This window comes from Erigeron canadensis, chromosome 4 (assembly GCF_010389155.1).
Source record: "Erigeron canadensis isolate Cc75 chromosome 4, C_canadensis_v1, whole genome shotgun sequence".
Taxonomy (NCBI): domain Eukaryota; kingdom Viridiplantae; phylum Streptophyta; class Magnoliopsida; order Asterales; family Asteraceae; genus Erigeron; species Erigeron canadensis.
Genome location: NC_057764.1, coordinates 44,828,209 through 44,843,351, shown reverse-complemented (window position 1 = coordinate 44,843,351; position 15,143 = coordinate 44,828,209). Strand labels below are relative to the sequence as shown.

Here is a 15,143-nt window from a genome sequence, read left to right as displayed (position 1 = left end):
AAGTATGAGACAAACTTCGCTAGATAAATACATGTACCTCATGAATCTTTTGTTGCACCCGCATTACATGAGTAGAAGAAAATAATCAATGTTTGCTTGCATTAGAGAAAGATACATATATATATTTTATTTACAATGAGATGAAATAATCAATAAACAAGGTAAACGCACAAACTCAACTGTCCTAAAACGAGCAGTGATCAAAACTACCGCAAAACCATTGCCATTTAACACCAATTAGAATATTATCTTCTAAAGAAATGAATGAATAAGATATTACTAAATAAAGTGAATTTAAACAGACATGAGGGGTCCATTCCTTTATACTCCAACTTGATATATGCAGTTTGGCCTTTTACTTTGTAAAGTAAAAGTCTCCTACTCTATAAAAAAGAGTCAAAAGTCAAAACTTAACTAAAAAAGTTTAAATTAGTTTAGCAGTGATTGGGGTCCTGGGACTAGGCAGACCCATGTATGAAATCCTCGGAGAGAGCCTAACGTTCGGGCACGGTCTGGGTGATGGGATTGGCCCGAAGCTCCCTTGGGCAATACGAGGAGATAAGTTAACTTGTTCAAGCGCACGGAATTGGAGCTCAGTTGGGTAATCCCGAACAATGCCAATACGTGGACCAGTTCCTGAGGTCCATTTGCTAGAATAGTGGTTAGGTTCTTGGAAACGGGCTGAAATGGGAGCTGCGTTTATTCCTTGAATAAAGGTGGGTGTGATTGCACATTTTGCATTGGTAGGCGAACGTAAAATGTCTTGTGGTCTTGTACGTGGAATGACTAATGGTTTAGGCCTCGTTTCGGGTTGGGTGACCTTAAATGAAAAGCCCATGTCATCGTCATCAACCGAGCATCTCTGCATTAACCAGTGGCAAATTATTAGGAAACAAAAAATCACAGGTAATTACAATATGACTCCAAGAAGTAGATGATGCATAGGTGTATGACCTAACAATGCTTGGATTGCAAAATATTATCGTACCTTAACATTCGTGAGATCAACATTGTTTTCCTCCAAGAAGTAGATGAAGTCCCTAAAGTTTTCTTCAGTTGGGAGGTAGTGACCACTGTAAGGCCAGATAGCCTGAAAAAATAATGAGAAATGGTTAAAGAAAACATATCTATTAATGACAAAAAGGATGAAGTGTGTATACTATACATTGTTGAATTTTACCTCAAGAATGCCACCATGGGCCACCAATCTTCCAGCAGCAGTGGTGGCACCACCGGCTAGAAAACTTGAATGTTGAAACAAACCTTTCTTTTTTTGGCCAACGTATAAATTTTTCGATGTGTCTAGAACAAAGATCCATTTAGAACCCTCAAGAGTTTCCAAAAGCAAACCACTTTGTCTATAAATAAGCTTCCCATTTTCAACTATCACTTTGTATGATTCCCGTTCGTTCTGTTTCATTAGATGTTGATGTGAAAGGGTGTCATTTAATATACACTGATTGAAAGTAGCTAGCTGAAGCGCAATTATATATGAAAAGTAAGAAGGTAGCAAGAAAGAAGCTTACGGGGCCTAAATATTTGATGCACTGTTGTTGTAGACGGGCCCTCGAACACTTTTCAAGATTTATTTCTTTCCCATCTCCAACATCCAACCTAGCTTCATGTGTAAACAACAGTACTATTATTATGATATTTGAACTCAGCATTAATTTGTAGCTTACCGGCCTAGCTATAAACATGCCCAAAAATTTGGCTCGATTATGATTGTAGGTTGACAGAACGTACCAATAGAAGAAAGGTTGACTGCTTTCACTTCCAAACCAGAGATCATAGTATATGTTCAGATTATGGCCATAACGATGGCGGGGGTCAATCTGCAAGTGGCATCAAGGACATTGAGTTTTAAAGATATATAGTTTAGCAGATATTGATAATTGCGCCATATATATATAGGAACACATGTTAACAAGTCTTCAAAGTACCATGATATGAAACTAATAATTAAATCATAGATAGAATATACTCACAGCTTCAAGCCAATGTTGCAAGGCCAATTTCTGAGCTTTTTCGTTCTTGGATAGACCCTTTCCCACTTTAGCCGCTCTAGTCCGAGCCCTGGCCCACCGTGAAGTCGCGGTTTCTGGTTTTTCAACATTGAAAAATGAAACCGAACTGTGGTCCAAGGCTGCAAAATCCAAAGCCTTCCACCTACAACGCACGATCCAATTCAAACTTAAGACTAGCTAGCTTATATATTCAACAAATCGAGTCATAGTTTTGACATTTTTGAGTCAACCCATGACTCGATTTTATTTGTGCCGACATACCATGGTGGATTAAATGTTACACTGAAACTTACCAGAGCTCCTCAATAACAACAGCACAATCGGCTAGATTCCTTCGTGTTCGATAACTTTTGTATACTTTCTGAACTCTAGTAGCAGCAGCATTGACTTCACTAACGGGTCGAGGCGAAAAAAAGACTGTTGACCCAGGAGATGTCAAACCCCCCGTTTTAATATCCGAACCTCTGGGCTCTGGTGTTTTAAGTTGTTGTAAAAGATTCTTGAAAGAAAGGCTAGTAGTAGTGTCAAGCATCACAGTTGTTCAAATTGACTGAATTTCTTCTACTTGAATCAACAAATGAATCTTGGCCGGTGCTCTTTGGATATAACTTTGTGGTTCAGATTTCTTCAAGTGATTAGCTAGCTAGATGTTAATCCAACATTCAGACGATCGATAACTGCGCGAATTTGTTTAAACCCGAATTTGTTTATACATACACCAAGAATTTGTTTAAACCCGGAAAACATATTCAAACATAAACCTTAATTAGTACATGATTCATGATCACTAAAAAGTAGAAATACATACAAAATTGACACTGAAAATGATTAGAAAAAACTCAAAACCTTCAATTAAGACAATAGCTTTTACTATATATACGTATTTGATGAGTTAACTTGCTTAATTTGATTATACATGGGCTATACGTACAATATATGCAAGACTTGAATGTATGTTATGTATGTATGTTACTTATTTTGAATATGATTATGACCTACCAATCTTCACCTATATATATATACAACCCATCCCTTTTGAAAAATATATACTACGTACGATCGAGTATAATGTCAAAGTCTAAGCAGAAAATTCAGTGAGTACTTTTTTTAACACGTATTGTGGAACATAAAATAAAGAAAAAAAATTTGAACTTGTTTTCGTCTGTGTAAATGCTTGACTAGCCACAAGATAATTAAAGTTTTCGAAATTCAGGTTTGATTTTTTAATAATTGAGATTAATTTGAGTTATGTGAACAGATGAAGAAGCCCCCAAAGCACGTTAGTCGTTTTGATAAGTTCAAAGCTTGAGAATGTGGAATACGCTTATATATATATATATAAAGTTTTGATACGTTATTGCACAAAAGTTTCTACCTTAATTTGTGACTAATAATAATGTGCTGTTTATTGTATGCATAAGAGATCCAAGTATATATGTTTACATATAGAATTACAATTAGAGACAGAGAGAATGAGAATGGTCAAAGGAAGAAAGTAGGTGGGTGGGCTATTATTATAATAATAAAGAAATATAGATTGCTTCAAGATAAGTCACAGTATACATAATGCATGTCCCGCATATCTATGAAATTTATATATATATATATAAATGCAAAAGTTAAATTAGGGACTCCTTAGTTTAGAGACTGTTAAGGACTTTTTCTATCTCCTTCTCCGGCCACCACCACCACCATCTCTGACCACCACCACCACCACCATCATCTCTGACCACCACCACCACCACCATGATCATCTCCGACCACCACCATGATCCTCCGGCGAGACCTACACATGTGTAAGTAACTTACACATGTTTTAAGTACAATTTTTTTTAGGTAGATCACCCATCACCGGTCACCCCTATGACCTATCATCCTCTATGACCTATCACACTTTGACCCATCACCCTCAATGACCTATCACCCCCACCAGCTTTGGTTTATGAATATCCTTAAGGGCGAAGCCCGCTCCGAATCAAGTTTTTTATTAAACTTACATATGTGTAAGTTGTAGTTACACATCTGTAAGTCTCGCTGGAGATGAATATGGCCGGAGATGATTAGTTGTGATTAGATCTGATGAAAATGGACGGTCTAGATCGAGTCCCTAACAGTCACTAAAATAAGGAGTTCCTAATCTAACTGTGAGAACGTGTTTCAGCACGTTCCCGGATCGATTAACACGAGATCTAACAATCATAGATGTGCGGAATCCGTCTATGATCGGTTTTAGGGTTAATTAATGATTATCATGATAAACACACACGAAGATAATAAGAACAGGAGATAAACACGAAAATACTATCATTAATCATATGATTACAAGGTGAATCCGTATGAAAAACATCTACAATGATTACGGATTACAATCATTGAGACGAATCGTGATAGTTTGGGCGGTATCTCGAGGTATAGATCTCTACCTCCAGAACCTAGTGAATGACTCTATGTAGCAACTAAATCATCAACCTAAATTCGTGACCTAAGACTTATATTTATAGGTTGTACAAACAGACTGGGCTGTCAAATTCGTACAAACGGGCTGGGCCTTACTAACATAATAGTTCTTACGAACTTAATCTTCGTAAGGCATATATGTACGAAGTTAATAGTTCTTACGAACTTAAACTTCGTAAGCATAATTGTAAGAATTTCTCAGCCTTTTAAAATTATTGCATCGGACAACAAATTGTGCACTTTATGTGCTCTAACACTAACTCACCCCTATATATATATACCCATATATATATATATATAGGGTCACATACAAATATTTTATTATTTGTTTGAATTTAAAACAAATACATGGCACCCCATGATTATAAAAACCAAATGTGAGGGGTTCTCCATCTAATCCCCATCTAAGCTTAGATGGGGACAACCCCATACTCACTTCCCCCATATATATATATATATATATAGGAAAGTCAAAAAAAAATTCAAACATTCAGTCGGTACACGACATCACGGAAACCTCACCGTATAATGGTGAAGCCTTGCACGTACCTTAGACAACAAGATGCTGACTATAGGCCGTTAAAACTCCATGACTTGCCATCCCTAAGGATCGAACTCAAGACCTTATGTAAAACCTGAGAGTGTCTCTAACCAGTTAGACTGGTCATCATTAGTCAAGAAAGTTAAATCCCCCCTTTCATACTAAAGGAGAGATATCGAGTGACATCATAAATCTGTGTTGTCAAGCAAACACCCCTTCCACATAGGAAGTATGATGTCAAGTAGTAGGTATTTATGGTGTATTTAGTCTGTGTGGGGGAGTATTTGGGTGTGGAGGTGACTTCTTTTTCAAATAAAGGTTTTGGGCGGGATGTATGGGAAACCGTAGCATATGTGTTTGTATAGGCTGTGTGTAAATAAATGGGCGGGTCTTTTAAATTTTGAAAGTAGAAAAAGGGTAGTAAATGGATAATGGATAGAGACTAAATAAGGTTTTATTGTTATCAGATCAAAAAAATTTCAATTACACCACTTTTTTTCATCTCTTTCTTGTTGTTTCATTCTTTTTCTACAAGATTAATCAAATCTGATTTCTTGAAGACCAAACTCAAAGCTAATTTGTTGAAGACCAAACCCAAATCTGATTTTTATTCATATCGTTTATGTGGTTTTGAAAGGTTTGTTTGATTTTTATTCATATATGTATATATATATATATATCTATTGGATTAAAACCAACAGATTCATCATGATGATGATATATGTAGAGATATATATCCAGTCAAAGCTTCTGATGATGATGTTGATGACGATTTTAGAGGCACAAACGACTTGTATTGTTGAAGATTTGAAGTTTGCAGGTTCTTTTCAAAGTTTCTCCCTATGTTATAGTATTTTTCATTATGTGATCGAGCTCAAGTTTTGCATAGATGTGATGGTGAAGGGTGTGTGGGTTTGTTTAGTGTCTTTATTGATAGTTGTATATGGTTTTTTCAATTTTAGGATATTCATATTTATTTCAATTTTAGATTCAGCCTAATAAGTATTTAGCTAATTAGTTGAATGTATTCTCTGTTAAAGAAAGTATGTTACTATTCATCTTGAATGTAATAAACTGCTTGCTATTGAAGCTCTTGAATGTAATATCTCAACTGTTGTTTCATCTTCAGCTTCTAATTTAAAAGCTTTCCATGTTTGAGTGCAGAGGGGAGCTTGGAATCTTGATTGTTGATTTACCCATTTGTTAGTGTTTTTTGTTCAAAATGACGAACTTGGGGTATTGGAGATAATAAGACGTTATTAAAAGAATCTAATGCACTCCCAAAAATCAGGTACTTTCGGTTTATTTTTTTGGTTTTATGAGGTACTATGGAAATTCAGTTTCGTGATAACTATTAACAGTTTTTTCGTAGTGGGGCTTAACCCTTTTAGTGGTGGCGGTGGATTTAATCCTTTCGATTAAAAGAATGGGTTGGGTAACTCTTCAAAATGACTCAAAAAGTTTGGTTAAAAGGCATAAGTTAGTTTTTCCGTTATTGAACAATTCCTAACCACTAGGAATTAACCAAGTCTTGATACTTCAAGACACACCAATGATTCCTAACCACTAGGAAATCTTCAATTCTTGACACTTCAAGAATTTGTCTAACTCTAACCACTAGAGTTTATATTACACCCAAATGATCTTGACACTTCAAGATACAAAGTTTCCTAACCACTAGGAAAACACAAGCTCTTGACACTTCAAGAGAATACACAACAATCACACTCACTAGTGCAATTGAATAAACAATTTGTAGGCTCTCAATTATTTCACCAAATAATCTTCTCACTACAAATTTGACACTCTTGCTAATAATCAATGATATAAGATTTGTATGATAAGAAGGTATGTTTCCAGGAGTTGTAGATGCAAGAGGTGAGGTCCAAATATGCCCAAGTCTTCAATTTATAGTCAAAACAAGCTTTATTACCGTTTGACCCGGACGGCTCTTAACTGAGGCCGTCCTCCATGGCACAAGAGCCGTGCTTCAAACAAGAGCCGTTCTCTACTTGGAACATCACAAAAAGCCTTGTATATCTCCAATGAATCCTCCACTACAACAATAACTTTCCCATTGCAAGATTTACATAAAAGATAATAGAGGAAAGAGAGGAAGATGCTTACCAAGAATGGATATTTAGGGAGAGGGTGAAGTCACAAGATATAATATGGAAATGAAATTATCACCCACTATCTTTCAAATATATATCCAAATATTCAGATGTTGACCACAACCCATAAGCCCAATTTTGACTTAGACTAAATCTTGACCAATTTTGACTTTCATAATTAGTAAAATTTTGGCCTCTAAATTTTGGTGAAAAATCAAAGTGTTTCAATTTGAGTTTTAACAAATTCAAAGATCTTAGAATGGTAATATATGACTTAGGAACAAGTATCGGGTCATGAACTTATGTAACGAGTGCTCGGTAAATCTCATTGATTTGGTTAGAGGGAGCACGACCTTTGTTTCAACAAGAGCCGTGCTTTGAACAAGAGCCGTGCTCTCTTATACTTAGACAAATTTTCAACACCAAATTTGACGAAAAACAAAAGTTGTTATTTTTGAGATTTGCCAATTCCAAACATCTTAGAATATCAATATAAGCTTATGGAGCAAGTTTTGGTTCACGGAAATGTGTAACGATGGCCGGGTGAAAAACTAGTGAATTGGACAGAAGGAGCACGGCCTTTACAGGACATGAGGCCGTCCTCTGGAGCCGTGCTCTGAACTGAGGCCGTGCCTGGGTTTTTCGACAACTTGCTACATTTAACTCAAACTTGACGTTTTCATCATTTTTGGTTCCGAATTAGCGTATGTATGCCCAAATCTTTATTAATACCATCTTACACATTCTATAAATTGTTATGGCACACCACACATTGATCGACGCTATAGATAGTGCTACTTTGCGTCTTTATAAAACGTTTTTTAGAAGGATGTTGAAGCATGTAAGAATATACGTATGATCAATTATATTTAACACTTACCTTCATGTGGTATGTTCTTAATCATCATCAAAACTAAGGAGTGCCTTATAAATGTTATAACTTTATTAAACCATGTATGCACCAACAGAGTTCATTATAAATATTCTATAACCTTCATGTGGTATGTTCTTAATCATCATCAAAACTAAGGAGTGCCTTATAAATGTTATAACTTTATTAAACCATGTATGCACCAACAGAGTTCATTATAAATATTCTATAACAAAACATTAGTGTGGCAAGTAGATGGAGTTATATGTTTGAAAAATTGCTATAAAGAAAAGCTTGGAATTGATAGTGTGAAGAGTTTAAATATATGAGTTGGGCTCAAACATTTGGGTTGTACCTTTTTGTTGGACATTTTCATGTTTTAAGGAGATTTGTTTTTCAAGTTAGTTGTTATAATCTTTGGATTTTAATGTCATTTTATAAAAATATTGTAATATGTCATTTGAAATGTAATAAAATTGATTTTATATGATTCGGTGGAACATTTCCTTGATTTGACCGTTAAGCATAAATTTTAACTATATATTTACCTTTAATGATCTTACTTAATTCTTATCTAATTTATTAAAAACGATTTTGTTAAACTTACTCGTGGTTTTCCGCGGTATAAAAATCTAGTTAATTGTAAAACCTGCCTTAAAAGTGCGACATGTTGCATAAAACAGTAAATGCAATATTTTCCTCAAAGTCATACGAAAACTGGGCTACATACGCTTTGACGCTTTCATTTGCTTTTTTTCCACATACCATGCATTTGCTTTTTTTTTCACATACCATGCATTTCAATTGTGTGCACATATAGACAAATACGATTTCATATTATATTTTTGAGATGTTTATATTTGCATGAACTACAAATATGTGTACCGATTGTACGTACACACGTAAACATTTACTTTTATAAATACATATTTAGAATTCAAAATATGCATACATGTAATCAACTATGTTCATATGTGTATCGTTCATGACAAGATCCACAAGTTGAAGGGAATATGATTACACAATGCAATAAATATTTGTTGATGAAAGATAACAAATAAAAAAAAAACTTTTATTTCTTTGTTTATATATATTAGTATATTTAGATTAGACAAACCATAATCAAATTATTTTAAAATTTGTGAAAGTTCAAGACGAGGCAAATAATTACTACTAGATAAATACGTACAAATCAAAATTTGTTTAGGAAATAGAAGTGGCTTTGTAACCGTATAAGAGAAAGTGAGAAAGATATGGAATTTGTTTTCAATTTCTCATAAAAGCTCTTATAGCTACAATATTAATACCCGCTCTACAATCGGAGATACGTCGGGTCTTCTAAATGAAATACATAAACCCACAATATTAATACCCGCTTTACAATCGGAGTGGTTATTAATTTAAATAGCCTATGATAAAGTACAAAACTGCCCCTAAATATAATTAATGATAATTGGTTATCACAGTTCTCAACAAATAATTAGTTTTCATTTTATCTTTTTAATATATATATATATATATATATATAAGGTAAAATTATTTTGAGAACCTTTTTTATGCGAGAACTTTTGAGAACTTTTCAAATCAATCCCAACCGATGATTGTTCTTTACATGAAAATTATTTTTTGATGGCTTTCTGAATAACTTATGTGTCATTTTGAAGTTTATAATTGTGTGGAGCATGGATTATCATCCGTTATACATTTATGTGGAGATTTGGATTCTTGATCACATGTGCACGAATATTGATATGATCACATGTATGCAAGTCGATCGCATGTAATCATAGCAATATTCGTGCACATGTGATCAAGAATTTAAATCTCCACATAATTATATAACGGATGATAATCCATGCCTCCACACAATTATAAAATTTAAAATTACACATAAGTTATTCTAGAAAACAATCAAAAAACAATTTTCATGTAAAGAATTGGTTGAACTTGATTTGAAAAGTTTAAAAGGTTCTCGCAAAAAAAAGTTTCTCAAAATAACTTTTCAATATATATATATATATGTAAGTTTTCGTATTGTTGCCTTGTTTGTTTCTTATAAGTCGAAAAAAGTGATGTTAGATTTGTGTGTGAGTCGATATGATCATGAGTCATGACTAATAATCAATTATAGGATCAATATTGCCCAATCAACACATATTTACTACGACAATTTTCATAATTATTGTAACAATAGCCAAATGATAAATTTAAATGGATCAAGTGAAAATGCAAATATTGAAATGCATAAGGAGTAGTAAGCGAAAGAAATTGACATATAGCTTTCATATTAAATGAATCAAGTTGTCAACAAAACTCTTTTTGTAAAGTGTTACGAGTATCACGATTAATAAAAATTTTTTTTTTTCTAAACAAAGTTTTAAGGGCTTTCATTAAGGTACATTAAATAGTTGTATATTTACTATAAAATTAGGAATGAACTTTTAATATAGAAATGTACAATCTTTTTATGCATGTTAATTGAAGCCCTAAAGGACTTAAAATACGGTTTACAAAATTATCTTCCTACTATCCTAAGTTGGTTTTTAGTATAAAATGTTTTATTTTAACCTTCAAAGTTTGTTTCTTCTTTGATTTTCAATATATTTGTCACGACTTGGACTCAAATCGGGGAGTCACGAGTTTTTAAAAACTTGGACTAGACCCGGAGAGTGGATTAGATTTTATATATAAACAAAATTACTTATAAATTTATATGTAATAGAATTTAAAAAAAGTAATATTACTTATATGGTCATATTTAAGTATGTATATACAATTTTAGATAACTACAAATAAATTTGGGCTAATTCTTTGAAAAGTACTACAACTTTGACACTTTTCTTTGTGGTGCTCAAACAAAAAAAAGTTGTATTTAAAGGCATGAAACCGAAGAAAATTACTATAGTGGGATTATGACCTGATGTGAACCTTTTTTTTTTACCGGTTGTAGATTTTTCTTTCAGTTTTTCTTTACAAATCATCTAATATAATATATAGATACAAAGTGACCAGTAACATCAACACACACACATATATATATATATATATACAACATATATACACAATCACAAAGATAAATCTAAAGCTTAATCAGTATATGTAAATTTAATCCAATATATTTAAACATCAATTGGCATCTCTGGTATACAAAGTTCATGTATGGATATACTTTCATCACATATAAAGTCTCATTTTAGATTACCATCTTTTCGTATCTGAAGAAATCAAAGACACAGATTGCCCATTTTATGAAGAAAACAAATCTAAATGGAGAAGAAAAACCTATTTTAATAAACAAATCACAAAAATGAACAACCTGTTCGTTTTTATGGTGACAACGATGGTGGGTTTAACGACAATGATAACGTAGCGGCTTTCAGGCTTACGGTGATGGCAGAATTGGTTAGAATTAGGCGGCGACGGGTGTAAAGCAACATGTTGAGGGCGTTTGGATTGTGGTTGACCAGTAGTCAGGTGGCCGGATCTAGGTGGTGATGGCGGAGGAGTGACATCGGAGCCTTTGATGTTGACTTGAATCCGAATTTGGAGGCGGTGATGGTTGGTAATGGTGCTGAACCGAATCCCGTTTTCAGATCTATATGTTCATATCTATAGAAATATCTATACTTATGCATATATTGTATTTTGTATCTTGTATATACTTATAACATATATGTAAGTGTATGTTCGTATCTATATTTGTTGGATATGCAATTAGTTTTTGTGATGGTTGGTGATGGTGTTTCAACCTCACATTTTCAGATGTATATGTTTGTATCTATATCTGTTTTCCTAATCGTATTGCTTAAATGGTGTTTGAAAGATTTGTTGCTTTCAATATATGATAACTATGTACATGGTATTTTAGTTGGTAACTTATGTGACATTAGAAATCATATATTTATTGAAATAAATGACATAAAAAATCCATGTAAGAAATATAAGGATTAAAAATAAACAAAAATGATTTACAAATACGCTTTTGACTGGCTACTTGTATGGAGCCCCATTATAATAATTTTATTCGGTTTCATGCCCTCAAATAGAACTTTTTTTTGTTGGAGCCCTATAAAAACAAAAGTGTCAAAGTTGACGTACTTTCTATGCAATTAGCCCATCAAATTTACCCATTTGGTCATAAGTTCCTTACCTCTTAATATTGTTAGTAAGAAATAAAAATAGTCAATACAGTAAAAAATATGACAAATGTCTTTTGATGGGCTTAACTGCTTTAAATACTAAGTAAAAAAAAATTGGGGACATCTTATTTTTTTCTTCCTAAAATGATCAGCTTTCCAACGCAATGGCTTTAGATATAATCCTATTATACCTGTCTATACTTCCTTGTAAAGCATTTTGAAGTTTTATTTATGGTATGTATTAAAAAATTAAGCATACCTTTTTTTTTCTTTCAAAAAACTCCTTTCACTATATATGGTTCTCAAAATGGTCCTCCGTACACTACAACATTGAATTACCGTATCTACCCTTATAACAAATTGTCACTCCTAAAACAAAATTCCGCCGCAACGTGCGGATATTATGCTCGTATACTAAAACCCAAGTACTTTTTTTACAACTTCTTAAGCATAACATACAAGTATACATACATGTAACTTTTAACTTTTTTAGCATTTAACTCCCTACCACATGCTTTCTAAGCAATATTAGTCCCTGTCATTGAATGTGTTGCGACAATAGTCCTTACTGTTAAAAAGTCATTAAGAAACTCCAACAAGAGCTAACGGCCGTTACATTTTATTTGGGTGTTTAACGAAAATAACAATAACGACTGCAAATCAAGTCCTTTTTCTAACAGAGAATTAGGTATTTTTCTCTAACGGGTAGAAATGATCGTTAGACGCTATTTTAGTGTCTTACGAGAATTACAAAAGCTGCTACAAATCAGATCCATTTTTTTGACAAGTGTTCAAGTGTAGTTTTTGTGTGAAATAAGTATTGTTTATCGGTCTCTCAGTTTAAAAAAAAAAAAATTTTGCCTAATATTTTTACCTAATATTGTCGTAATTTAAGTTGTTTTGGTTTATATACTTTATTGTACAAAATTAGCATGATATCCGCGTTCATTTGTTTTTACTATTTTCTACATTAATCTAGATGGTACTTTCCATTTCTTTTTGTATTTTACATATTATAGTATAATTTTAATGTGTTTTCACTTTTTTTAGTTGTTACATAATTAACATTCGTATTTTTTTATTTCATCAACTATTCATAACATTGATCATGTAAGTGATTACTATATATTACGTTGATACACCACAATACATTTTCTGGCGAACATTTAAATAAGCAACGTTATGTCTCCCATGATAAAGCCCGGGTAAAAAAACTAGTTTCAACTAAAAGAAACAATTCACATCCAAAATATTGATACACTGTTGTAATAAATAAAATATTTATCAATAAAATAAAATGGAATAAGAAGCAACTTGCTTAAGAAAGGAAAATTAAATTCCTATCAGATAAACAAGACATCGACATCTTACAACATCTACATATTAAAAAGAAAATCACAAAAACACAAATTTAATTCAAAATTTTAAGGAGAAGACCCCAAATAATAGATCTTAACAATTTATATTAACCAAGATGGTAGAGAGATGATAACAACGATAACCATAGTTGTTAAAAAACAGATTACAACTTAAAGGAAATGGAGGTTGGGGCATTGTGGCCTCTGAACAAGTTGAAAGTTGGTGGTGGTGAGATTTGAAGTTTTGAGGTAAAGCTAATTTGGAAGTAAAATGTATATGAGAAAGAATAATAGAAGATAAAGTCCAAAACATTTGTTATGTTTTGATTGAATATTATTATTTCTTACTATTACGTTAGCAAGAAATTTATGACCAAAGTGAATAAATATTTTTGTAAGTGCCCAAAGTTGGACATATACATTCATATATGACTATCCATGTAATTTATTTTTAAAAAATACTCTCCCGTCTCATTCTAGTTATCATGTTGACCAACTTTGACCGTAAATAACTTTGTTTGTATCATGTAACACTTGATATAAAATATATGAATGGATTGAGTTTTTAATGTACTTTTCGTCCATATAAGTTTCATCAATTAACATATAGTACAAACAAAGTTATTTACGGTCAAAGTTAGTCAACATGACAACTAAAATGAGACGGAAGAAGTATATAAGAAACTTCAAACTAAATTATATAAAAACAATAACTTAATACTTTAAAGCTTAAAAGACATAATATGAGTAATAAATTCATGCTTGACCATCATTTTAATCCTATCAGATCATGACTCGAACGGAACTTGATAAGATGAGGAATCGAAATGTTTATTTCTAACTATTCGTCTAGTGAGTTTTACAACCTTGCACTTGCTCTTAGGGCTGTAAACGAACCGAACGAACATGAACGAGAGCTTGTTCATGTTCGTTCGTTTAGCTTAACGAACGGTTCACGAACGGATAAACGAACATAATGGTTTGTTCATGTTCGTTCATTTGTGTTCATGAACGAATGTTCACGAACACAAATGAACGAACACTAATGAACGAACACAAACAAACACCAAAGAACAAACATATAACTAAATATATTTACAAACATATAATTAGAAATATTAGACTTCATATTCAAGGTTACAAATTATTGAGCGGCTAAAAATTTTACAAAACTTTCCTACTTTAGAAAGTTAAAGTATCTGATATTATATAAGTATTTATCTTTATAATTTGTATTCAATTTTCTTTTTAAGTATATAAATTATTAGATATTAATGTTAATATTAATACTAGTATATATAGAAAATACAATGTTTACGAACATAAACAAATGGATGTTCATGAACATAAATGAATGGATGTTCACGAACATCGTTCACTAACATTGTTCACGAACATATTATCGAACGTTCACGAGCATAAGTGAATGAACGGGAACTGTGTTCATGTTCGTTTGTTTATAAACGAACGAATACGAACGAACTTTACGCCGAACGGTTCATGAACTGTTCGGTTCATTTCCAGCCCTACTTGCCCTTAAAATTGGACCTCTTAAACAAGGACCCACCTTTGCGCACTCCTCAAACAATGGGGAAAATCATTACACAATAATTTGATACACACGCACAGAGCAACA

General features: G+C 32.7%; 1 protein-coding gene across 1 annotated transcript; it reads right to left on the bottom strand.

Moving 5' to 3' along the window:
* Positions 1–317: 317 nt before the first annotated feature.
* On the bottom strand, positions 318–2,608 carry LOC122595670 (IQ domain-containing protein IQM1-like). The gene is made up of 7 exons (XM_043768088.1): positions 2,321–2,608; positions 1,989–2,169; positions 1,747–1,835; positions 1,527–1,614; positions 1,181–1,411; positions 989–1,090; positions 318–862 (listed from the first exon to the last, which is right to left on the bottom strand). The coding sequence occupies exons 1-7, from the start codon at positions 2,557–2,559 to the stop codon at positions 425–427; spliced, it is 1,368 nt and encodes a 455-aa protein (XP_043624023.1). The 5' UTR covers positions 2,560–2,608; the 3' UTR covers positions 318–424.
* Positions 2,609–15,143: the final 12,535 nt, after the last annotated feature.

Bases quoted from the DNA above. Each gene is read 5' to 3' on its own strand.
- LOC122595670 (XM_043768088.1), bottom strand. From the start codon at position 2,559: ATGCTTGACACTACTACTAGCCTTTCTTTCAAGAATCTTTTACAACAA. The intron at 1,836-1,988 runs GTGAGTATATTC...TGCCACTTGCAG, and splicing joins TGCAACATTGGCTTGAAGCT to ATTGACCCCCGCCATCGTTA. The intron at 1,412-1,526 runs GTAAGCTTCTTT...CTAATGAAACAG, and splicing joins GCATCAAATATTTAGGCCCC to AACGAACGGGAATCATACAA.